The 23,310-nt window shown below is 52.1% G+C and overlaps 7 protein-coding genes across 7 annotated transcripts; 4 read left to right on the forward strand and 3 right to left on the reverse strand.

Annotated features, from left to right (window-relative positions):
* Nucleotides 1-405: 405 nt before the first annotated feature.
* On the forward strand, nucleotides 406-6,178 carry M431DRAFT_530051 (hypothetical protein). Its single transcript, XM_024920780.1, has 2 exons — nucleotides 406-3,633; nucleotides 3,693-6,178. The coding sequence occupies exons 1-2, from the start codon at nucleotides 589-591 to the stop codon at nucleotides 5,820-5,822; spliced, it is 5,175 nt and encodes a 1,724-aa protein (XP_024775136.1). The 5' UTR covers nucleotides 406-588; the 3' UTR covers nucleotides 5,823-6,178.
* A 3,218-nt stretch (nucleotides 6,179-9,396) lies between these two features.
* On the forward strand, nucleotides 9,397-11,158 carry M431DRAFT_82579 (hypothetical protein; the record flags this gene model as incomplete). The annotated part of the gene is made up of 3 exons (XM_024923187.1): nucleotides 9,397-9,484; nucleotides 9,545-10,719; nucleotides 10,790-11,158. 3 exons carry the CDS (start codon nucleotides 9,397-9,399, stop codon nucleotides 11,156-11,158), a joined length of 1,632 nt encoding a protein of 543 aa, XP_024775137.1.
* A 1,067-nt stretch (nucleotides 11,159-12,225) lies between these two features.
* On the forward strand, nucleotides 12,226-13,347 carry M431DRAFT_480993 (hypothetical protein; the record flags this gene model as incomplete). The annotated part of the gene is made up of 3 exons (XM_024915921.1): nucleotides 12,226-12,483; nucleotides 12,601-12,903; nucleotides 12,967-13,347. 3 exons carry the CDS (start codon nucleotides 12,226-12,228, stop codon nucleotides 13,345-13,347), a joined length of 942 nt encoding a protein of 313 aa, XP_024775138.1.
* A 377-nt stretch (nucleotides 13,348-13,724) lies between these two features.
* M431DRAFT_82648 (hypothetical protein) lies at nucleotides 13,725-15,257 on the reverse strand (the record flags this gene model as incomplete). The annotated part of the gene is made up of 2 exons (XM_024923196.1): nucleotides 13,725-14,688; nucleotides 14,755-15,257. The coding sequence occupies 2 exons, from the start codon at nucleotides 15,255-15,257 to the stop codon at nucleotides 13,725-13,727; spliced, it is 1,467 nt and encodes a 488-aa protein (XP_024775139.1).
* A 1,112-nt stretch (nucleotides 15,258-16,369) lies between these two features.
* M431DRAFT_82643 (hypothetical protein) lies at nucleotides 16,370-16,714 on the forward strand (the record flags this gene model as incomplete). Its single annotated transcript, XM_024923195.1, has 1 exon — nucleotides 16,370-16,714. The coding sequence occupies one exon, from the start codon at nucleotides 16,370-16,372 to the stop codon at nucleotides 16,712-16,714; it is 345 nt and encodes a 114-aa protein (XP_024775140.1).
* A 749-nt stretch (nucleotides 16,715-17,463) lies between these two features.
* On the reverse strand, nucleotides 17,464-21,114 carry M431DRAFT_84057 (hypothetical protein; the record flags this gene model as incomplete). Its single annotated transcript, XM_024923388.1, has 2 exons — nucleotides 17,464-20,814; nucleotides 20,869-21,114. 2 exons carry the CDS (start codon nucleotides 21,112-21,114, stop codon nucleotides 17,464-17,466), a joined length of 3,597 nt encoding a protein of 1,198 aa, XP_024775141.1.
* Nucleotides 21,115-21,928: 814 nt separating this feature from the next.
* M431DRAFT_83796 (hypothetical protein) lies at nucleotides 21,929-23,238 on the reverse strand (the record flags this gene model as incomplete). The annotated part of the gene is made up of 2 exons (XM_024923356.1): nucleotides 21,929-22,520; nucleotides 22,598-23,238. The coding sequence occupies 2 exons, from the start codon at nucleotides 23,236-23,238 to the stop codon at nucleotides 21,929-21,931; spliced, it is 1,233 nt and encodes a 410-aa protein (XP_024775142.1).
* Between the last annotated feature and the right edge of the window lie 72 nt (nucleotides 23,239-23,310).

Genomic DNA, 23,310 nt, shown 5'->3' on the forward strand with positions numbered 1-23,310 from the left:
CTGTACTTATGATTTTTCCATCTCATCGCATCAAATAGAACTGGACAGCTCTCTTCTTTGTGCCACGATTGGCCGTGGCGATGAATCAGCGGCTCCGTCGGTGGCAATGGAATTGCGGAGATTGGCGATAGGCGACGCTGGAGCTCTTGCTTGCAGCCCCTGGACGGACTGCCTGGTACATGCGACAGGCTCCAGCGAGACACCAAACCGCTTGTACCCGTAAGACAAATTTGAGAGCCCAGGTCATTAGCCCCAGCGCAGTTGAGCGCTATGTGCAGCGGGCACTGCTAAGTTATAGTGGGGGCAGCGCTAAAACGCGTGTCGAAGCGTGATCGCGTTTTGCTTAATTGATTTCGGCAAAAATTATGGGCCGTGTTACTCCGTACCTCCTCCCAGCTCATCGCAACGAACTTGGCCGTGATGGCAGGCGGACGGCCTTTTTGATGACTTTTTTTGCATCCCCTGTCGAGTTCCCAGTTGGCTTCACCTCCTCGAAACAGCGTCTACGAGATCTCAATGTCGACTGGGCCGCGCTTCTCTTCTGGCAGATTCACTGCTGTCTAGATCGCCGAACGCTGCATCGCAGCCATGGCATCTTCACCAGCTCCGGCTCCAGCATCCAACCTCGAATCGCTGCCGCCGCGACCTCCGACGCCTCCACGGGAAACAGGCAAGGACAGTGACTTGTCGGTCAAAACCATCCTCACCCGCGCTTCTCCGTCTGACCCCCAGGACAGTCTTCAGACTCCGCCAGCCGCCAACACTCCAACGTCGACCGATGTGCCCGACTCCAAGTTGATGTCAAGCCGGGCAAGGAAGACAGTTGTTTGGTCAGCACATACCGAGTACAAGGATCCAATTGACTATCGATCAATCGAAAAGCTTCACAGATCGTCTCCGCTCTCCGTTCCTTCGCCCACATCCAAGCCTGTCAAGGGGATTCTCAAACCGTCCCCTTCTCCGAACCCACGCACACTATCGTCTGGCGGTGACTTTGATCTGGTCGTTGGCCAGCCGAACATCATCGAAATGTTGGACTCAACGATAAAGCAGCTGGCTGGTTCCGACCGGGACTCGAAACTTGATGCATATATGGTGCTCTCTAGGGCATTGAAGGCCTCGAATAACCTCCCCGATCGAGTTGCTTTGCAAGACAAGATGAGCCTATTCATGCAATTCATTCAGCGCGATATCACATCTAAAAACGACACCGGAGCTCTCGACTCTTCCCTCATCAACCATGCCCTGACACTTCTCGCCACGTTTCTTCACTTTCCTGCAATTGCTTCGACTCTCACATCCGATTTTGGAATATTCATCGTCGACCATTCTGTTCGTGCGTTTGAGGATGCCAGCACCCCCAAAGATGTTGTACGACATTTGATGCAAGTCGTTGCCTTTCAAAACTTTTCTCCCAAGGTGATGACATCTGACCGAGTGGGACGATTGGTAACGGCGCTGCATCAAATAGAGGGCCACCTCAAAGGCAAGAGTATTGTCATGAGTCGAATACACATATATAAGCGCCTCGTCAAACAGGCTCGCTTGCATATGGCTACTCATTCAAACTGGCTCAAGGACATGCTCTCGGATATGCTGAGTACCGTCAAAGATATTCGCGCTCAGGCAATCAGCCTTGCAACCGAAGCCGGGTTTGCCCTCCGGTCCGAGAAGCAACTTCTGCGAAAAACCAGTGAAATATTTCAAACAACGAATGACGATCAAACATACATCGAGTTTTACATTCACAGGCTACAGGAAATGCTCAAGGACAGGGCAAGCGCTTCAGCTGTCCCGCAGATATGGAGTGCCATCATTCTTTTCATGCGGTGCCCGTTGGAGAGATGGCAGTACTATGGCCCTTGGCTGACTCTTGCCCAGTCTGCCTTCAATATGGCAGATGCTTCCACAAAGCAGGAAGCAAACTTTGCTTGGAATCGGTACATCTACCTTACCTTGGCCGATAGCAAAACAACACCAAAAATTCTTGGGACCCTCTGCCAGCCTCTTCTGAGTCAACTACGGAGAAAGGCAAATCCTAGACAGTTGGAAGAGGCTGTGAAACTCCAAAGGACAGTCATCGGTGGCATTTGCAATCTCTACTATTATGCATTCGCTCCAGGGAATGATAAGTTCTCCCCTGATTCTATATGGGACGTTGCGGTGGAGCCTGTTTTATCACAGCTTATCAGTCTAGATGGCAAGCCCGAGATTCCAGGGGATTGTCTTCTACAAGCTGGCCGTATCTTGACGAATCTCATGGATGTGGCTACACCTCGCATGTGGAGACAAGATCGCATCATGGAGACACCGCCGGCAAACCCAGATGAACTCCCACCTTTGGACTCGAAATGGGTGAGGCGACACTGCGATAAAGTGTTTCGAATGGTTGGTCCTCTTCTGGAGAAAAAGTTCATTGACTTGGCCAACAAGGACTCTTTGGTATATCGCTTGTGGCAAGCCTTGGTTGGGTCAGTTGCTGCAGCATCAGCGAAAGATATCAAAGTTTCAGAAGAGACCGCCAAATTCTTTGCATACGCCTTTGGCCTGCTTTCCAAGGTGTGGCGAGCGGGAATACCTTCAGGTGGTAGCGTGCACGCCCCGGCGTTTCTGTCAAGTGTCAAGAATTTTATTGATATCCTCGTCAAGGCACTCGGTATGCTTCCCTTTACAGAAAAGAAGCTCGCTATGACAGTGGGCAACACTTTCGAATCCATTGCAACACCGTCTCACAATCAGAGTCGATCAAGTTCTCCGGGACTCGTCCGTACGCCCTTACATCACCTCTTCTCGATGCTCTCTTCTGTCCCTCTAGGAGGTGCTGATGACGAAGAGTTGTCTGACTTTTTCCTTTGCGTGTTCGAACCCTTCTTTCACGGCAAAGCAACAAAAGCCCGCTTGGAGCTAGTACACGAACTCTTGCAACTATTGCCTAGAGAGTCGCCATCTCCGTATGGACCGTGGCTGTTAGCTGCGCAGAATGTCTCTCTCTCTCTAGACGACAACGAACCTACATCCAACTTGGTGGGCAGCAGTAAAATGCTGGGACCAAAATATCGAGATGTCACTTCTCTGCTTGAACGTGGGCTCGTCGGATACCCCCAACTTCCGTTGGATCGATGGTTCTCGCTATTTGAGCGACTCTCTGAAAATGTAGTCCAGCAACTCGGTGATGCGGGGCGTGCTCTCGTTGTTATCGAACCTCTAGCGAAGGCCCTACTCGACTGTCTTGAAAATAGCAGCACGAGTCCCCCACCTGCAACTTCTCTCAAAGCAATCCGCACGCTTTTCGACGTTGCCAAACTTCCACGAGACCGGACTGCTCTGAATACTGCTCGACAGCGGTTATGGGGAACTTCTATCACGGCCGCGCGACCAAGTTCACTAGATCCATTCGACCACCTTTACAAGCTCGGTACTAAGGCTCTAGAAACTTTCTACACCAAGATTTCCCTTTTCGATTCCAAGACTGAGATTATACCTCTGGTTGAAAGCATTGAAAGCTTTTTGGTCCGATGTTTCTCTCAACTGGGTGTCAAGGTCGTTTCGAACGTCCAGACTAGTCTGTGCTTATGGATTGAGGACGATAACTCATGCTATGAACATGACGAAGAGACACCGCTCTCAAAGGCTGTAAGAATATATCTCCCAATAGTAATCTACTATTATGCAATTGGACTAACTTGTAACAGCTCATTCATATTTGGATTCGAATAACTACCGATCTTGCAGGGAGAGGACAACTGACGAAAGACGAGTTTGATCAAATAGAACCACTTCTTACCTCTGCATTCAGGAGCAAGCTTCCCACTATTGTTGACAAAACGATAGACCTGTGGAATGTGCTTGCCAAGGATGAAGAGCAATTGTCTTGCTCCGACAGCTTAAAGTCGGTGGCTTCAGATGCCGGATCAAAGAAACAGCAGCTTATGGACGCGGAAGAAGCTAAGAAGGTTGGCGGTGCATTCGGTGCTCAGGCTCCTCCCGTCAACCCTCTGCCGGATGAGACGAACCTTATCGTGCTCTCATCCGGTTCATCTCGTCTAGATGTCGATCCAGCTCCAAGCAAAAAGGCAGCCACTCGGATGTCCACTCGAAAACGTCGCATGGAGGAGACTCCCGAGCCGAGTCGCACAAAATCATCCAAGCGGACTAGCACTCCTAGACTCCGCCATGACAACTCCCAAGTCCAGTTTACGACTGTTGCATCATCTTCTCCGATTCCAGAAGACGGTTCTCAACACCTTACGGAGAGACAAAAGGAAGTTCGGGAAAGGCAGCGTGAAAATGAAAACATCTACTCGGATATGCGAACAAGCTCCCCGCCTCCCCCCAAGGAAGACTCACCCAAAGCGGTTGAAGCACTGGCTCCTACTGATAACCCAGCTGGAGAGACAACGCCGCGTCGTGGTAGTACGTCTTACGATAACCTGGTCACCTCAACACCAACTCCTAGGCGAGGCCAACCCGTACACGTGGACGATACCGATCCCCCATCTTCCCCTCCCATACCGCGACCATACCCGCTCGCCTCAGAAATCAAGTCTCGTTCTAGGACTAGCAACAACTCGCTAGATAGCTGGGAGTTTTCATCACCTCCAGGCTCGCCACTTCCTAGTGACCAAGAGGCAGTGTCGATGGTTCAATTACCAGGAGAGAAACCAGCCGGTAAGGCCAACAGTAAGACAGCAACAAAAGCTAAGGGCTTTGGTACTGGCTCGAGGGACGTTATTCCTTCCAGTTTCATAGAAGGGGAGTCATCATCATCGGACCTCACGGACCTATCAGATAGGGATATCTCCCCCTCGCCAGAACCACCGCGGTATCCCGAAACCCCGACCAAGAAACGGTTGTTACGTGATGCTACCGCTGCAGAGGAAAGTCCAAGGTCGGGAGATGACGAGTTTGTCGACGCTAGGAGCAGCCCTGAAAAGCCCATCCCTCTACCGGCTAACGACACGTCGTTTGCCCTCAGTGAGGGGGACGAGAGCCGAATGATGAAACTCGCGGACGAACTCGAATCTGGCGGCGGTGTCGCTCTACAAGGAAACCCCGAGGCTGAGGATAGCTCCGATGAGCGCTCCAGCGTGCAGTCTGAGGAGCCTCAGCCGCCATCACCTCCAAGGACTCGCAGAGCAGCTAAGCGCGCCACTCCTGCGAAGTCTCTTGGTGACAGCGAGGGTGGTGGAAGCAAGAGAAAGAGGAAGCGATCAGGGTCTCGACAAAGCGAGAGCCGTTCAAAGAAGCAACGACCTGAAGGTGCAAAAGAAGTCGAGCCGGTGGTGGAGAGCGAGAACGAACCTGCGTCCATAGGTATGGAGACTAGGGGGAGTACTCGAAGACAACGCCAGCAGCGCCAACGAGAAGACAAGACCGCCGGTTCGCAGAAACGATCCAGCAAGCGGAATAAGAAGCGGCGAGGTGGGGATACGGATGACGAGGTGGTGTCACAGCTGGAGAAGGAATCCGACGCAGCGGCGAGCCAGGAAGCAAACAGGGATGCAGAGGAAGAAATAGTGCCTAGCACCAAGGATGAGCCGCAGCAGCTACCAGGGGATATGGATGTCGATGCGGAAGTGGATGTCGATGCAGATGCGAATGCGAATGCTACGGTGGTAAACGAAGAGGGAAGCGAGCCGCCACGTGCAGAGGAGGAAAAGAAGGCAAAGGCCCTGACGATCATGGAGACGTTGCAAAACAGTCTAGAGCAGCTACGCCAAATGTCGCTGCCGCGAAGTGAAGTGTACAAGATGGAGGACATGTTGATGGATCTGAAGCGAGAGCTGTTTGAAGCAGAGAGGCGAGGAAGGGACAGCACCTAGATCATGAGGAGGGATGAAATTCTTACGACATGCATCGTACGGCGTCGAGAACGTTTTTCTGCTTTTATTTTGGTTTTTTTCAACTCGTGGTTTGTTTGTTCCGCATATTTTCTTTCTCCTTCTTTCATGGAGCTTGGACCGGTTGGGTGTACGGAATAGGCCGATGGATAATACCAGATGTTTGATTTTGTGTTCCGGAAAGATAGGGGATGTTTGCATGGAAAGGGGTAGATAGACTTCACGATGAAGGCGGCCACATGGGAATGTGTTGGCTTGAACATATTGTGCATATTACATATTATAAAATTCGGTCAAAAGTGAATTTTTCAACAATTCGCAAAATATCACGTCTTTACTTCATCTAGTCCCATCCTGACAAAGTGCCTGAATACCTGACCCCAGGCAACATCCAACATTCTCCCCATTCTAATTCCGTGACAGGATTGGAATCCTACAACTTGCCGGTACTCGGCCGACATCACCATGACGAGCAAAAAAGGGTCCCAACCCAAGCCTGGCCAAGCTGTGCATGCGCAAACCGGGCTGCAGCCGCGCCCAGGAACATCTTCGGCCTCGGATGCCCCAAAGAGGAAGTCCGACGGCAACGTTGGCCGTGCCTGCACTGTGTCTTTGGGAGCTAAATCCCGAGGCACACACACGGCTGTCCTCAGAAGAAGCGCTTATGCCGGCAGATCCATTTTTTAAATACGGGGGTTTTGGGGACAAGGGGAAGATTTTTGTGATTGTTGGAGTTTAGTTTTGGGGTACGGGGTACTCCATACGGAGTAGGGAAAAGGACGAGAAGGAGTGAAAAGAGGCGTGGCTGACTGGCGAAGCGGGCGTAGTGAGGACTTTGTGGTTAGATGGTCTGAGACGGAATCACTTTGTTTGGTTGAGTTGGATGTTAGTCGGTGGTTGTGGTCATCGTTTGCAAGGGAGGAGAGGAACTATCAGAAGCTGCGTTGTCGAAGGCATCTTGGAGCTGTCAAACCAACTCTACGCCCGTGTGTTATTTGTACACACAATTGGCCATCCAGCTAGAGATTTAATTTGTATTATTCGTATGGGCCCTGTTGATCTCGCCGCTGTTTACCAGTCCGAGGCATAAATGAAAGAGGCATATGCAGGTAAACTGCCCACAAGAGCAACTCCTAAGCTGAATGGCGTTTAACAACAAGGCACCCGAGCCATTAATGCTTGTTTACTTCGGCCGAAGAAGACAAAAAAATCCTGGATCAGCTCTTTAGGATCCAGATCGTCGCAGCAAATGACGTCAAAAACAGAAATGGCTAGTGACAACTGAGCGAATCTTAGCCCACGGGAGGTTGATGTGGACCCTCGGGACGTGAACCTGGAAGAGACGCCGATGATACCTCGAATTCACTTGTCCATGCCGTGTTTGGGTTTATGGGAGCACGGAGTTCCCGAACCCTGGATCGGAGTCAACCACTCCTACAAGGCTGACACCATCGTGAGATTGCAGAAACCTAGAAATGGCATGCAATAGAACAGTCTGGACCTGCTTTGCTGAGGCTGCTTAGGCCTCGGCGGGTTAGCAGTCAGACCCAATTTACCCCAGGTTTCGCATTGTCATGTGTGCCTCGGATCGCTTCTTTGGGTATTTCCAGAGGGAAGAAAGGGGGCCGGGATAGCTTCAATGTAGGGCGTCTGGGGAAACCTGGGGAGTTCTTTTCTGGGGGAGCACGCGAGATGAGAAAGAGGAAGATTTTAGGACGGCGGGGAAAAAAGAAGAGTCGAGACTGATGCGATGGACCCTCCCCCAGATTCTGCAATATTTCTCATCGTGACACAGACCCAAAGCGGCTTCAGATGCAGTTTGATACAGCCGTCGAGCATGAGCATCCAGAGAAGATCGCGAGGTGATCTAGAAAGCGTCGAAGCACGTTGATTGACGGCCGGCACACACGAATTCTGCACACCACATCAAAACAAGGCGGCGTGATTTCGAAAACTAGCATGCTTCGATCAGCTAGCGTTCGAGACAAAGATGTGCCTAGATTTTCTCCGATGCAGCACCTATTTTTCCTTTCCTTTGTATTGCTGACGCTGACCGATCCGCTCCGGTTCCCGCGTGCACACCAAAGTCGGCCTGCTTGCTGGCTTTTTACCGGCTTCTTACGAGTACCGGAACGATTTTAAAGAACAAAACTAGCAGGGCATTAAGCCAAAGAGAGGAAATCGGGTTTCCTAGCTGGTACGCGCCACCGGCTTCAGATGTCTTCTCGACGCCGCCATTTTGCAAGCCTCGCCGCCACAGTTATTCACGTTACGTTGAAAGGGCATCCGATTCATAATCCCTCCGCATGTTGAGTGGCTTTTTGCTTCCCGGCCTTGTTCGAAAGCGCGTGTCCAGGCAGCCAAGGAACGGTTTCCCACCGAGATCCACCGTGTGAACTATTAAGCATGATTGTGATTCGGCGTGTGACGTCGCTTTCCCCACGTTTCTCCAGGCGGTTTGTCTTGTACTGTAGCATCTCCAGATTGGGCTTCTTGAAGGCGGCAATTTTCTCTTTCTCCGAGTCAACTGGCTGGGTATTGGTGATTTTGGTTTTGTCTTTTCAGCAAGAGCAGAATCGGAACAAGCCTCCCAATAAGTTTTTGGCCACATTCCACGTACTATACTGTGCGAGTTGGCATTCCATCTGGTATCGACTTATACGATTCGGCCGGTAGGTTAGCTGACGGGGAACTTTTTTGTGGGCTTTGTCTGCATGGCAAAGCACTAGAGCAGTTAGCGGACAGGGGCCAAAGACGACGAAGACGGTAATACAGGCTATCCGCAGCACAGTATCGAATATTATGTACGAGGCACAGACTCAGAATTTCTCGATCTTTTTTGTATCTGTGTGATAGAGGTAGATGTTCTCGCATGCTGTTGCAGTGGAAAGATTGAGATTAGGTAAGATATTATAAAGGAGAGGAAAGAGCATCTGCTCCCGCACGTGCAAGGCGGTGGGGGTTTCTGCAAGGCCCAAATCCAGCATTGGAGGAAAACTCAGGCTACTGCTTCGTACTTGTTCTACTAGACAAAGATCGGCTTCTTTTTCTTCTCCACGCCACTGGCCTCCAATTCCTCATCCCGCATGTGAAACAAACAGACGCTACTCGCACGTTGCCGCATTTACTCGTACAAGTACACACCCCCGGACAAGCCAAAGGAGGGTCCATCCGGCTTGCTTGATTGCTACTGTACAGCGCCTTCACCAGCTGCTGCAATGCAACGGTTGACGGGAACGGCCATGGACGATCTCAGGGTCCCCAGTTTTCTGGTGTCTGACGGAGCCCTCCATCTTCATCTTGGCCCGTAATGTACTCCGGTCCGTCGTGTCGGTGGCCCAGTTTGTGGTTCATTCTGCATACCGACTGTGTAGCCGCGATGCGACTTAAAAGGCCCGGATACCTCCCTCCTCCATGGTGCTGATCTTGTCCTTCTCAGCCTGCCATCTTCATCCACTTCCTTCTTCTACTCCTCGTCCCTACAAGAACGGGAGCAATTCGATATTCAGCAGAGCAAGGCAGAAGCAGAAGAAGAGAGACAACTAAATCTGCCATCATGAAGAAATATTTCGGCCTCAGAGGCCAAGCCCTCAACTGGGCCATCGGCTGCATTGCTGGCTGTGACTTTTTGCTTTTTGGCTATGGTGAGTCCCTATTATTCTAATACACCATCATCATTTCCTACATGAGCTGACATGCCACAGATCAGGGTGTCATGGGTGGTATCCTGACTCTCCCCATCTTCCTTAACCAGTTCCCCATCATCAACCCGGGAGCCGCTATTGACGACGCTGATGCGTCCAAACGCTCCACCTACCAGGGCATTGCTGTAGCATCTTACAACCTGGGATGCTTCATCGGTGCCATTATCACCATCTTCATCGGTAATCCTCTCGGTCGTCGGCGCATGATTTTCCTCGGTACTTCCATCATGGTCATTGGTGCTGCACTACAAGCTTCCGCTTTCAAACTGGAGCACTTCATCATTGGTCGTATCATAACAGGTCTGGGTAATGGCGGCAACACGTCCACAGTCCCAATGTGGCAGTCTGAAACATGTTCTGCCCACAAAAGAGGAAAACTCGTCATGATTGAGGGTGCCCTCATCACAGGCGGCATCATGATTTCCTACTGGATCGACCTTGGCTTGTCTTTTGCCCCTGGCTCAGTTGCCTGGCGATTCCCACTAGCCTTCCAGATCGTCTTCTGCCTCTTCATTCTCGCATTTGTTCTTGGCCTACCCGAGTCGCCTCGATGGCTTATTCTCAAGGGTCGCGAAGAAGAGGCCAGAGAGGTCATCGCGGCCATCGCAGACGTCGACCTTCGAGACAAGCACGTCGAGAACGAGTTCCAAGCCATCAAGGAGACGGCCTTGGAAATGAGCAAGGGCACTTACGGCGAGCTTTTCGCAAACGACCACAACCGCACCCTCCACCGAACCATCATCGCCTATGTCAACCAGATGTTCCAGCAGATTTCGGGTATTAACCTCATCACATACTATGCTGCCAAGATCTACTCTGATCTTGGCATGTCTCCCTTCATGTCTCGTCTTCTCGCTGCTCTCAACGGTACCGAGTATTTCATTGCTTCCTGGCCCGCTGTCTTCCTTGTGGAACGCGTTGGACGTCGCAAGCTCATGCTCTTCGGTGCCATTGGCCAAGCCGCTACCATGGCCATTCTGGCTGGCGTAAACTCGCGCCCAACAGAGAAGCCTTTCCAGATTGCAGGCATCGTCTTCTTATTCGTATTCAACACCTTCTTTGCGGTTGGTTGGTTGGGAATGACCTGGCTGTACCCTGCCGAGATTACGCCTCTACGAACCCGTGCGCCGGCCAATGCTTTGTCGACTTCCTCCAACTGGATCTTTAACTTTTTGGTATGGTTCCTATTCTTAATCTTGTATAATCATTCATCAAAGTTTAACATATGCTAACACTCGTTAATAGGTTGTCATGATCACTCCCGTATCTTTCACAAACATCAAGTGGAAGACATATGTTGTGTTCGCCGTTCTCAACGCCTTTATAGTTCCATGCGTCTACTTCTTCTTCCCCGAGACAGCTTACCGCTCTCTGGAAGAAATGGACAACATCTTCCAAAAGGTCAAGGGTTGGCAGGGAGCGTTCGATGTCGTCCGCGTGGCAGAAATCGAGCCACGGCGATACGGCAAGAACGGCGAGATTCTCATCCCTATCGATGAGGTTGATGAGAAGGCCAACGCCGAGCACCACAACGGCAGCACGAGCGAGGGAAGCGATGCCAACAAGGGCATGTTCACGGGCGTTGACGAAGAAAATGCTCGAGGTATCCAGTAAAGCGCATCACATGGAGTGTAGATGCCGTGCTGGCTGCACGAGGGCCTCTTAGTCTTTCTTGAACATTCTTGCTGCACATACGCATATGCAGTGGCTGATAATTCCCCATTTTTTCTGCTATTCTTTGTTTCCTACTTTCACCCCTTTTCCTTTCTCTGAACCTTTTACGATGAGGAATGAAGTTACATATACCCACTGGTTCTACGAATTTTCATGGTCAAGTGCAGCCCTTTGAAGGCTGTAGACGGGCACAGGTAGAATAGACGAATTGGGTTAGAGGATGATGCTCGAGTGTGTTTGAGATGCACTCGGCGTTTCGTCTCAGTATATATTCTTTCTACCTACTTATTATTGCTGTTCCTTTGCACATGTTGATGACAGTGGACTCGTACATGCCCAGAATTATGTACATGGATATCGGACTGCTATTCTCTTATATCCCGGCATTGATATGTGCACTTGCTGACCGTCTTTTGACCAGTGAATGTGATTCATCTGCGTCCCGGCAGTGTCACAAGCAATGCTGGCTGCAGTGGCTGCGTTTCAAATATGTTGCAAGGAGCCAATGCCCGTCCTCTTACACGATGCAAAGGGGGCAGAGTTGAAAGTACATGTACTTTTCTGTGGGCTCTTGCTTCAATTATTTCAAGGCACTTTTAGCCGTATTACTGACGTAGTATAAGTACACGGTACAAAGCACCCCGGTTGAAGTGCAGGTGAGGGGTGTAATTGCAACGCTGCAACAGCTACCCCGCCAGATGGAGCAAATGCATGCAGTCACTACCTCGTCCAGTTCATCCTCTTCAGCTTCATCCCGCTTTGAAGCTTTTCTACTCTTACACGGTGCAACTTGTATTAATCGGTAAGCTTGATACCAACTTGTTTTCATTTCTTCTTAGCATCTTCAGTTGCCTCGATCTAGCTATTCCTCCTGCTGTATGCTAACGCAACTGCCGATCACTCCAGTACATCGTCTCCAACGAACCCGCCGAAGCTCCTGATTCGAGCGTTCCTCTCCCGTCGATAGACCATCCACTCTCCACGCCCTCAATCGCAATCGCATCACCATGGTGGACCGCCCGAACAAGCCCTCCGCCCTAGCTGCGACGCCCGGCCTGCAGCCTCAGGCCCAGGTCACCATCTCAGACGGCAGCTCGCGCGTCACAGCGGTTCTGCCCACGGGCGAGAGCGTCGAGATCCTTCTGTTTGGTGCTACCGTGCTGAGCTGGAAGGATGCTTCGGGCGATGAGAAGCTATGGTTGAGTGAGGGCGCGAAGCTGGATGGAACAAAGGCTGTGCGCGGAGGTATTCCTCTGGTCTTCCCGGTATGTTCATTCCGCTACTCGCCCGACTTGCGCCCAACAAAGAGCTACATGTCTTTTGTATTTGGGTACAAAGGAAGTTGATTAGGAACATATCTTGTCTAATACGCCATATCTTAGGTCTTTGGCACTGCGCCCGACCACGAAGCCACCTCCAAGCTTCCCCAGCACGGCTTCGCCCGCAACTCTCGCTGGGAGTTCCTCGGCAAGTCCGAGACTTCTTCTAACAGCGTCAAGCTCGACTTTGGCCTGTCTTCTGAGAATCTCGACGATGCTGCCCGCCAGCTGTGGCCCTATAAGTTTGGTCTTCTGTACAGCGTTACGCTTGCTCCCGAGAGCTTGAGCACTGCGCTGGTGGTGACAAACGAGGGTGATGTTCCGTTTGAATGCCAGACACTTCTGCACACCTACTTCAAGATCAAGGTAAAATTGCGCCATCCCCATTATACAATCAAAAAGAATAAAAGCTAATATGCATTCGCAAAGGACATTGCTTCCGTCCAGGTCACCGGTCTCGAAGACTCCCCCTTCCACGACAAGGTCGACGGCGTCAAAGACAAGACCCAATCCTCCGACCCCATCACCTTCTCCGGCGAGACGGACCGCGTCTACACTCCCGTCAAGGGACCCGGACACCCCGTCATCATCACTGACGGTGGCGTGGAAAAGTTCCGCGTTGTGCGCGATAACCTCGACGACGTAGTCGTTTGGAACCCCTGGGTCGACAAGGCTGCCGGTATGGGCGACTTCCAGCCCAAGGACGGCTGGAAGAACATGGTCTGCGTGGAGGCTGGTGCGGTCAGCTCATGGCAGAAGCTGGAAAAGGGAGATGCTTTCGAGGGCGCGCAAACGATTTACCTGCACTGAAGAGGATGATTGGGGGAGGATGCATAAGCCTGTTTATATCTATCTTTATACGTCTTTGTCGAGAGACAATGGGCTGCCTGGACAAAGAGGGAGTCGCCTCCCTAGTATATTAGCACGAGAGTGAGCGCTGTTAGGACTGAAATCATGTTGAATTTGTGCGTTTGTTTGTTAGATATCGACTCATGCTGTGGAGATGCATCCTCGTGTTTTCCATCTCATATCATTCTTTTGCCTACATTCCATTTTTCCCAATGCAGCACCCAATTTGGTAGAACTATATACAAAACCGTCGTTCTTTTTTTAAATTTACATCTCATCTTTTGCTTAACTTTTTATTCATTTTCTTCATTCTCTTTCAGGGCAAACATGTGCAAGCTTCATTTCTTGTGCTCCCGGGAGTAATGGTCAGCCACCAAAAACGCCAGCTCAAGAGCCTGCTTCTCGTTCAGCCTCGGGTCGCAAAAGGACGTGTAATTCGTCGAAAGGTCGTCCTCGTCGAGCCCCTCGCTGCCGCCCAGGCACTCGGTGACGGCATCGCCCGTGAGCTCGAGGTGGACGCCGCCGAGGTAGCTGCCCTGCTCCTTGTGGATGCGCAGCGACTGCTCGAGCTCGCTGTAGATGTCGTTGAAGCGGCGGGTCTTGATGCCCGTGGGCGTGGAGAGGGTGTTGCCGTGCATGGGGTCGCACTGCCAGACGACGCAGCTGCGGTACTCGGAGTCCTCGACGGCGCGGATGTGCGTGGGGAGCAGGGAGGCGACCTTGCCGGCGCCGTAGCGGGTGATGAGGGTGATTTTGCCGGGCTCGCGGGAGGGGTTGAGGGTGCGGAGGAGGGCGAGGAGGTCCTCGGTTGGAGTAGTAGGGCCGACCTTGATGCCGATGGGGTTGGCGATGCCGCGGAAGAACTCGACGTGGGCGTGGTCGAGCTGGCGCGTGCGGTCACCGATCCAAACAAAGTGCGCAGAGGTGTCGTAGTACTCCTTGGATTCATCGCCAGCAACGGGTCTGATGGTGGGAGAAGAGCCGGGAGGAGTGCCGGGCCTGCTGATGCCGGGGTGGGTGGGCTTCTCCATGAGGCGAGTCAGGGGCTGCTCGTACTCGAGCAGGAGACCTTCGTGGCTGGTGTAGAGCTCGACGGTCTCGAGCTCGCCGGGGCGGGCGTTGATGACCTGGAGGAAGCGCAGGGTCTGCTGGATGCTGGAGGCGATCTTGGAGTACTTTTCCTTGAGGATTGGGTCGCGGACGTGGCCCAGGCCCCAGTCGAGGGGTCGGTGGAGGTCAGCAATGCCGGAGGAGAGGGCAGTGCGGATGTAGTTGAGCGTAGCAGCGGAGTGGTGGTACGCTCTTTGTATGGATGTTAGCATGGAAGAGATTCAGCTTTGTTATTATAAGCAGAAAGATGAGACTCACTTGAGGAGACGATTAGGGTCAATCTCTCGCTCGTCGACATGGTAACCATTGAGAATGTCGCCTCTGAAGCTCGGCAGCTCCTGGCCATTGACCATCTCTGTCGGGCTAGATCTTGGCTTCGCATACTGGCCAGCCATGCGACCAATCCGCACAACCCGCTTGTTGGTGCCCCAAATAAGCACCAGACTCATCTGCAGCAGCAGCTTGATCTTGGACTCGATGGCGCCCTGCTCGCAGTAGTCAAACAGCTCAGCACAATCGCCGCCCTGCAGCAGGAAGCCGTTTCCCTGGGCGACCTCGCGCAGGTGGGCTTTCAGGGCGTTGATCTCGTGGGGATGGACCAGGGGAGGCATCCGGCCCAGCTCAGTGACGGCCTTTTTGAGCTTGGAAGGGTCTGGGTAGGCGGGAGACTGCTTGATGGGTTTTGAGCGCCAGGTTGAAGGGTTCCAGGGCTGGGAGGCGATGGCCTCGGGGAGAGGAGTTTGTTGCTGTTGCTGGGCCATGGTGGATGATGCTGACGATGATGAGGATGAGAGAGGAAAGATGAGGAATCGAGAAGAATAAGGAGGAGAGGCGCAACGAAGCCTGTCGCGGCGCAAGACTGAGGTAAGATGAGAGACTTGGATGAGTCAGTGAGTATATCGTGGTCTCAAGATTTCTGAAAATATTGCGTCTCAATAGATAAAACACAAAATCAATTGCGGTTGCGCATACGTTTCTCAAGGATTGTCTCTATGCGCATGCACGAGTTCGATATCCCCAAGTACGAGACAAAGCAGGAAATATACCGGCGACAATGACAATGGCTATGCAGGTGTTGTTTTGCCTTGCTGCTGCAAAAGAGTTCGGAGTCCGATAATCGAACTGAATATGAGTCAAGGGCCACTTATTTGGTAACACAGTCGCATTGCCTTAAGCCTGTGCAGCCAGCCAATCCCGAAAAGCGTCCGGGTACGTACCGATTTGATTTTTTTTCTCCCGGCGCTTCTTTTTTTTCTAGCGACGGCGATCCTTGCATTGGCGAATCAGAGGCGATGACGCATTTGCTGTACAAGACTGCTTTAGCCTTGATATAAACAACGTGAATTCTCAACATGTATATATGAAGAACTGTAAGCCTTGATCAATTAGAGATAAGAATCATCCAACTGAAGAGGTATCTAGAGCAGGATCTTCGGTTGGGTAATAGACTACTAGGTATGCTGCAGGTCGGCTGATGAAGCCATGGATGGCCGTAGACCATCTAGTACATATTGCTACTTTGAGGATGGAAAACAACAATTATTTAACCTAATGAATGCTTGTAATCCATCAATTTGTCTTAAATAATCTGCTCAAAACAATTTGTACCCAATAGCATCAATACAGCCTATCACATATAGTATAAAGCAAAAAAACGCCCATTTCCAATACCCAAGTCCAGGGTACGTGCAACCCACGCATCTTTCCTGCCCCTCCATCAGGGTACCCAAAATAAGTACCTCCAGCCCACCACCACCACCACCACAGTTACCTCACCTCACCTTAGCTTCCAACACCTCTCAACACCAAATCACAAACCATCACCATCACCCCCAAATCCCCCATCTACACTCCCCTCAGCCAAATCTCCAAAATGTCCAACCCAGAAGACGCCTCTGACCCCCCTCCCCCCCCTCAATCCGCCGAAGACCGCAAAGCCGCCTCCGCCCTCGCCGCCCTCGACACCCCCACCGAATCCTCCTCCTCCGCCTCCGCCCCGACAAACCTCGACCAGGAAGCCGTCTCAAAGGCCATGCGCGCCCTCAACACTGCCCCGGGAGCCTCCACGACCGCAAAGAAGAACGTCGTTAAAGTTGATGCTGCTGATGTCGCGCTGCTCGTGGACCAGTTGGATGTGACTAAGAGTAAGGCTACGGAGTTGCTTAAGGCGCATGATGGGGATGCTGTTGCTGTTATGAGGGCTTGGGCGAGGGGTTGATCGATAGAAAGAGAGAGGTGAAAGAAATAGCGGGAGAGATGGGTGAAAAGGGCATGTTTCATGCAAAATAGGAGGCTCCACTTGGAGAATCTGGTGTATGGCTGTTGCTGCATGGGAATGGGAGTTATACTACTACTGGGATACGAAACAACAAACACCACATCATACTCTGTCGACTGCGCATTCGACAACTCAACCCCTTGACAGCGTTACAAGGAATTATACACCCGTTATTCACCAGCGAATCCCGACTGCATCACCAATCAAAAACACTCACACAAAAATATACTCTTTGAATAAGACAGTTACTCCCCACCAGGTGGTCTGGACACAATCAACACGCAGTATCCATCACCAACAGCGCGTTACAGCCGAAAACATGCCATAATCAGGAAGCAAGCACAAGCTTATTTAAAAAACTTCAATGTCCATTACGTCAATATCGTGACTGATTCTATATCTGGCCTCATATAAACAATGCCTCATGCCATCCATCTCGTTATCCCGAAAACGCCTCATGTCCTATTCCATGTACTCCATTATCCCATGCTTTATTTGCATCATAAAGACTCCCTTTTTTGTTTCATTTCCAAGTGAGCGACTAGCCAATGCAAGCTTTTGTGTGTATCCTTCCCCCCCATGCAGCATCCCCATCAGGCAGGAGCCCTGGGTCAAAACAAGAGAAAAGAAGAAGAAAAATATTAGGTCAAATAAACCTTTTGAATTACAATGTATGGGCCGCCACCACCTTATTGCCACATTTTGGCCAAGGGGCTGCCCACCTTGGGAGCAAACTGCAGGCTCTTTCGCCGAGCAGCCATTAACCGCTGAAGCACATGGTCATCCTGTGTCTTGGACAGGATGCCTCCCCCGAGCTCGACAAATTTTTGCGCCCTGGGAGGGCATGTCCGCGTCAACAGCTCTTCTCTCCTCAATGACGCAGCATTCTCGTCGTCATTGTCCTCCTCGTCGTCAAGATTGGACGGCGTCTCCATAGCATAATTCATAATTGTCTCCGGAGCCGGCGTCTTGGGCACGGGGGTTAGAATGAGATTGGACCACTCAATGTCCTCCTCCTCCTTCTGCTCCTCCTCATCCCCATCCGACGGTGTGTGAATCCAGATGCTGCTCTGCCTACGGTTGGGTGTCTTGGGTGACGCTGCTGGTGCCGACTCACGTCTCCCCTTAGACGAGCCGTCAACCGCGCTGCCATTCTGATTGGAAATGGATTTTGGCTCCATGCTCTTCCGGCGACGGGCACCACCGCGAGGAACGCTGCTGGTATCGATGTTGTACGGCGATTCGTCGAGCCACTGGTTGTCACGTTCGCAGTCCAGAACCCAGCTTACGCCCACGCACTGGACCACCCCCTTTGCCTCTCTGACCTTCTCCAGGGTCCGCTTGCTGCCGTCCTTGAAGACGACGTGAGTGATGCCCACCCTGGTCGACTCGCCGTTGCTTGAGTTGCTGGGATTCCAGTTCCACTTTTGGGGACACCGGGCACCCATCTGCGTGAGCAACTCCACAAAGATGCCGCTGGCGTCCGCGCCCTCGATTGTGTGCACGTCTACAAACACAATGGCCCCACGAAGCAGGTTGGGGTTGAGGTCCTTGCGCGGAGTCCGTCCAGGCGTTCCAATGCTGGCCCACATGTCCATCTTTGCTGTCGGCGTCGAGGGTTCTTCGACGTTGGCGCTCTGTTCAGGCTCCTCGGCAATGGTGCTGAAATTTCGCGAGCTTCTCCTCCGCGGCTTTTCCGCATAAGATAAAACAGGGGCACCCCGTTTGGGCTGGGATGGGCGCTTTGGAGCGGCTCGCGAGGCGCTGAAGCTCTTCTTTTTCAACGGACTTGGCGTTGAATTGTCGGCTGGCTTAAGCGGAATCTTGGTGGTTGTGTTGAATGACCGCGTCCTTGGACGAGAGACGGGAGTTACCGGTGGCGCTGCCTGAGGCTGCGAACTAAGCGTGGGACTCTCGACAGGCACTTGGTTTTCATCTCTATATTCCTGGCTGGCGTCCGACAAGCTGTCATCGAAAGAGTGGCGAGAATTGGAGACGTCATCGCCTTCCTTGGAGTCTGTCAGAGACATTTCATTTGTTTCTTGGGCCAGAGCCATATCCTCCTCTGTGATCTCCTCCGAGATCTGCTCAATACTTTCCACAGCGGTTTCCATCTCTGGCAGCGTGGCGACTTCGGGTTGCATCGACGCCATCTCGCCGCTAGGAAACGAGTTCTTCATAGGGCTGTCTTGGTTTGATGATTCGATTTCGCGCTCAAGGCTCTCATCCTCATCGTGTTCTGGCTGTAATTCTTCCGCAGACGAGTGAGCGTTCTTGACAGGGCTTGCAGCCGACCAAGAGCCGAGCTGGTTGGATAGAGGTGTAAATCCCAAATTAGACCTACGAGATTGCCTCAGCGAGCTGCGGCTGGCCCGGGTCCTCGGCGTCCTCTCTCCGCTGACCGATGGAGCGGCCGTGATCCGTTCAAAGGGCAGTGTATCGTCCTCGGACTCAGAGGCCGAACTCAAATCATTACAGGGATCCAAATCTTTCTGCCGAAGCTGATAGAAGTGATTTGCTGTCTGGGGCTCTGCTTTTGGCGAAGGCTCGACGGGCTCCTCTACCTCTTCTTCAAGGTCATCGAGAACCATGGTGTCTTCTGACTCAGCATCATCGTCCTCGGCCGGTGCCTCTTCGTCCTCGGCCTGATCTTCTCCCGTTGCGACAATGATGCTATCTTCGACTGCATCATCTTCTTCTTCGTCAGCTGACAGGGTTTCCGCCGTTTCCGCCGTTTCCGTGGCTGGCTGTGGCTCTTCCTCGTCATTATCTTCCGCTTCCGCTTCTGGTTCTTCCTCCACTTCCACCTCCTCCTCTGTCGCTTCACCTGTCTCTGCATCCAATTCGGCTTCCAGTTCTGCTACCAACTCAGCTTCCACCTCAGCTTCCACTTCAGCTCCCTCCTCTGTAAGAGCAAAGTCAAGCTCGGAAGGCAATTCGGGGGACTGGCGCAAGGAAAACTGAGGAATCTCAATGGGGCCTGTAAAAGGGCTAGACGCGTCATCGTCCTCATACAACTCCTCTTCCACCACGAACCTTGAAGATTTGGGTGGACGACTTGGGGTTTTAAGAGGAGACTCATCCAGTGTTGGGAGTTCCGGCTGGGCGTCTACTCGAGATCTGAGGCCCGGCATCGCTCGCTTCGCTGGCGACTGAAGCATGGAAGGCTTGGCTGCCGATTGACCTGGTTGCTCTTTCTGGGCCGAGAAGATGAAGGGTTTGGTGGGAGATTGTGGTCGCTTGGCAGCTGACTGCAGAAGCGTCGATGGCTTGAAAGGCGTCTGAGAACTCGAGTCATTGCTCAACTTCAACGTAGATCCAGGCAAGGACATCGCCATTCTCTTGGCCGGAGACTTGATTGTATCTCGCGGCGGCGAAGTATGCCTCCTGGCTGGTGATGCAAGAATCGTGGAATTAATCTCTGGCAAATCGAACATGACAGCATTGACAGCAACAGTCGTATCGACGTTCTCGAACTCGGCGGGAAGAGGGTCCGATTTTTTGGATGGAGGCTTGATTGGGCTCTTTGCTAACGACTTAGTAGACACTTTCTCCAATGCCAGTTCGTCCTCAGAGTCGTCTGGTAAAAGCATCAGCTGCGTAATCTTCTTGGGGCTTAGAGGCTTCTTGTCTCCAGCTTGAGGCTTTGAGGTCTTTGCAGCTGGTCGCGTATTTCGAGCAGCAGCCGCGCCGCCTCGCCGCGCTGGACGACCGCGCATGCCAGTAGTAGTGACAGGCTCCCTTGGTACGGCGGCGGGCTCCACGTTCTCCTTATCTGGCTCTCGAAACTTGACTACCTTCTTGACTGGCGGTTTGTTGGTTCCTGTCGTTGCCGTCGAGGAGGCTGGCTTCATTACTGTTGGCGGCCGGCCTCGTGCCTTTTTAACTGGCTCCGGCTTGCTTTGACCATCCTCAGGTTTCGATTCAACCTTTCTCGGCCTGCCACGCCCGGGTTTTGGAGCTGGTGGTACCTCCTTTGAGGCTTCTGCACTCCCCGTTTTTAAGATTGGCTTTCGTGCTCCTTGCGTTTGTTCAGAGATCTTTGATGTCGTTGATGATGTAACTGCGATGGTGATGTCCTTATTGCTTTCAACAGGCTTCTTAGGGGGTCGACCTCTTGGTCGCTTGATCTGCGTCGCCTGGCGCTCTTCTTCATCCGCGTCATCGGATCTCGCCTTCCTCTTAGCAGCCGTGCTCTTCGTGTTCGCGGTCAGAGTCGATGAAACGGATGCATTTGCCTTTGCCTTTGCGGAAGCTGTGATGATTTTTGTTTGTTTCGAAGTCGCCGGCTCAGGGTCCTTAGCCCTGGCTCGTGTCAGGCGCTTGGGTGGGGAGCGCATTGTGTCCTGGTGTGGCTGTTTGCTCCTCTGCGTACGTGATGCTGATGGAGTGAGTGGTACCGGTATGGACAAAAAGACGCGGTTCAAAAATGACTTAGTGTTGACATGACTTGGGCGGTGAATGTTGACGGCAGGGAAGCGTGGTGGAGGCCTGGGGGGCATTTTTGTTGTGCATTTGTGGGGATGGCTGCAAGCTGCTGGTTGCTGGGCAACGACGCGATCCACCAGGCCCGTCCGTCCAACACAAACACGCAGTGACAGTTCACCAAAGTAAAATGCAGCTTGTATCCATGTCATTATCCCCAGAAATCGATTTTTAGCTACGGAGTACACACAAGGATCATCTCACAAATGACGGCACATCGTATCAACCAATGACGTAGACGCAGTAGATCATCACTGGGCGTGTTGCTTCTCTGTTTCATCCATTTACATAATAACTTTTTTTTCTTCATTTAACTACCATACGAGTACAGTTTCCACATGATTCTTTTAAATCAGTTATTGCCAATCCCAAATCTTCGCTATACAATGTCATGATGCGGAGGTTTTTAATCATTGACTCATCAGAGAGGGTGTATGTATGTGTGAGAATTCGCGCGCTTGTTTTTGAGCATAGTTGGGGAGAAAATCCCCCGTACGCCAGCCACCCTGGTTTGAAGCAACTCCAAGATTTGAACATAAACAAAAAGAAACAAAGCCTACAAATGAGACATGTAGCGGTGGGATTGCCACACTCAGCTCGGCGCGAAACCACGATGAGCCACCACACTCAATCGTGCCACAGACAAAGCGCATGAGCCACCCCTTTTGGCTACCTAAACTGTGCCCGGAATGGACCGTCGATTTTGATGTCCTTGATTCCTTCCGGCATCATGCGCAGCCACTCGTTCCAACTGTCGATATCAATGTTCTCATCGTTCAACTTGATAGCTAGGTGTAGCTGTGGGCTGTTTTCGTAGGAGAAGCTGCTTCGCAGCGGGCTACTTTGCTGGACAGGCGAGAGGAATATCGAAGGTAGCCTCGAGTTTCCGGACATCATAGTATGCAGCGGGGAGGGGAAGCTCGTTATAATCTCTCGCTCGGGCGTACGGTCCCGGGCCATTTTAGGATAAAGAGCCATGAGGATGGAGTGCAGTTCAACCACAGAGAGTGGCGTCTGGCGCGCTGCACGTGTGCGTAGCTGTTCGGCGAGAGCTAGAGTAAAAGCACACCGATCGAGGGCTATGAGGTGATCCTCTGACAAAGAAGCCGCGATGATTTCAAGTACGCCTTGTTGCCGTACGATCCTAGCTGGGGGATAATATGCGGCATCCATAATGATGAGAGTATCTGAGCAGGCCTCCTCGAGGATTTGTTGAATACCACTCCATCGGATTGTCGATGCTCTGCCAGGATCTTTTGAGCTAAAAAGGTGGGAAGAAAGTCGCTCCAGTTAGTTTGAATGCATACAGCCAGTATTACCTTGCGAAGGAAGCCTTACCTTGCCAAGACCATATCACGGTTCCCATCAAGATAAGTATAGCCTATGTAGTAAACGATTTTCAAAACGTCACGCTGATCGCGCTCCTCGGCAAAGTCGTTGAGTTTTCGCGACAGCCACCTCCATGAGCTTTTACAGCTCTCTGAAGAGGAGGGGATAGTCTGAATTTGAAACGTATAGTGATAGTACTTGTCAAAGACGTCAGCTAGCTCTCTGACTGCACTCTGGACTAACAGCCCGTCATCATCTTCTTGCCAAAACAATAACAGGGCCTGCACCGAGTTGTACCGGCCGCGGGTAGTGGCAGACAACATGCGCGCAGCATTGCTTTGAATGTCGTTTTTGAGGCTCTCAATCCCCGGCAAAGACAGCGACTTCTCCAGCCTGGGGCCAGTCGGGAGCGGGGTGCGAATGCGGGCTTCACTCAGGGGTGGACGGCCGGGCTGATGGTGACTGCCAGGCGTCGTGTTGCCAGCATCAATCTCCATCTCCTGGGGATCATGAGTGAATATGGGCTGGACAGCGTTGAGGGGAGTTGCGGGACTGAGAGGCCGGCCAGCGGCGGCGAGAGAGGGAGCAATATCCTGAACGGCCGGGCTGTGCGACCTGTGAAACTTGCTAACCACGTCTTCCCAAGTCATGTTGTGATGGCTTGGGTGGCACTGCGGATCGATGTCAGCCGCGAGATGCTGGCCAGGGTAGAGCGCAGGGGG

This window comes from Trichoderma harzianum, assembly GCF_003025095.1.
Source record: "Trichoderma harzianum CBS 226.95 unplaced genomic scaffold M431scaffold_5, whole genome shotgun sequence".
In the NCBI taxonomy this organism is placed as follows: domain Eukaryota; kingdom Fungi; phylum Ascomycota; class Sordariomycetes; order Hypocreales; family Hypocreaceae; genus Trichoderma; species Trichoderma harzianum.

Bases quoted from the DNA above. Each gene is read 5' to 3' on its own strand.
- M431DRAFT_530051 (XM_024920780.1), top strand. From the start codon at position 589: ATGGCATCTTCACCAGCTCCGGCTCCAGCATCCAACCTCGAATCGCTG. The intron at 3,634-3,692 runs GTAAGAATATAT...AACTTGTAACAG, and splicing joins AGACACCGCTCTCAAAGGCT to CTCATTCATATTTGGATTCG.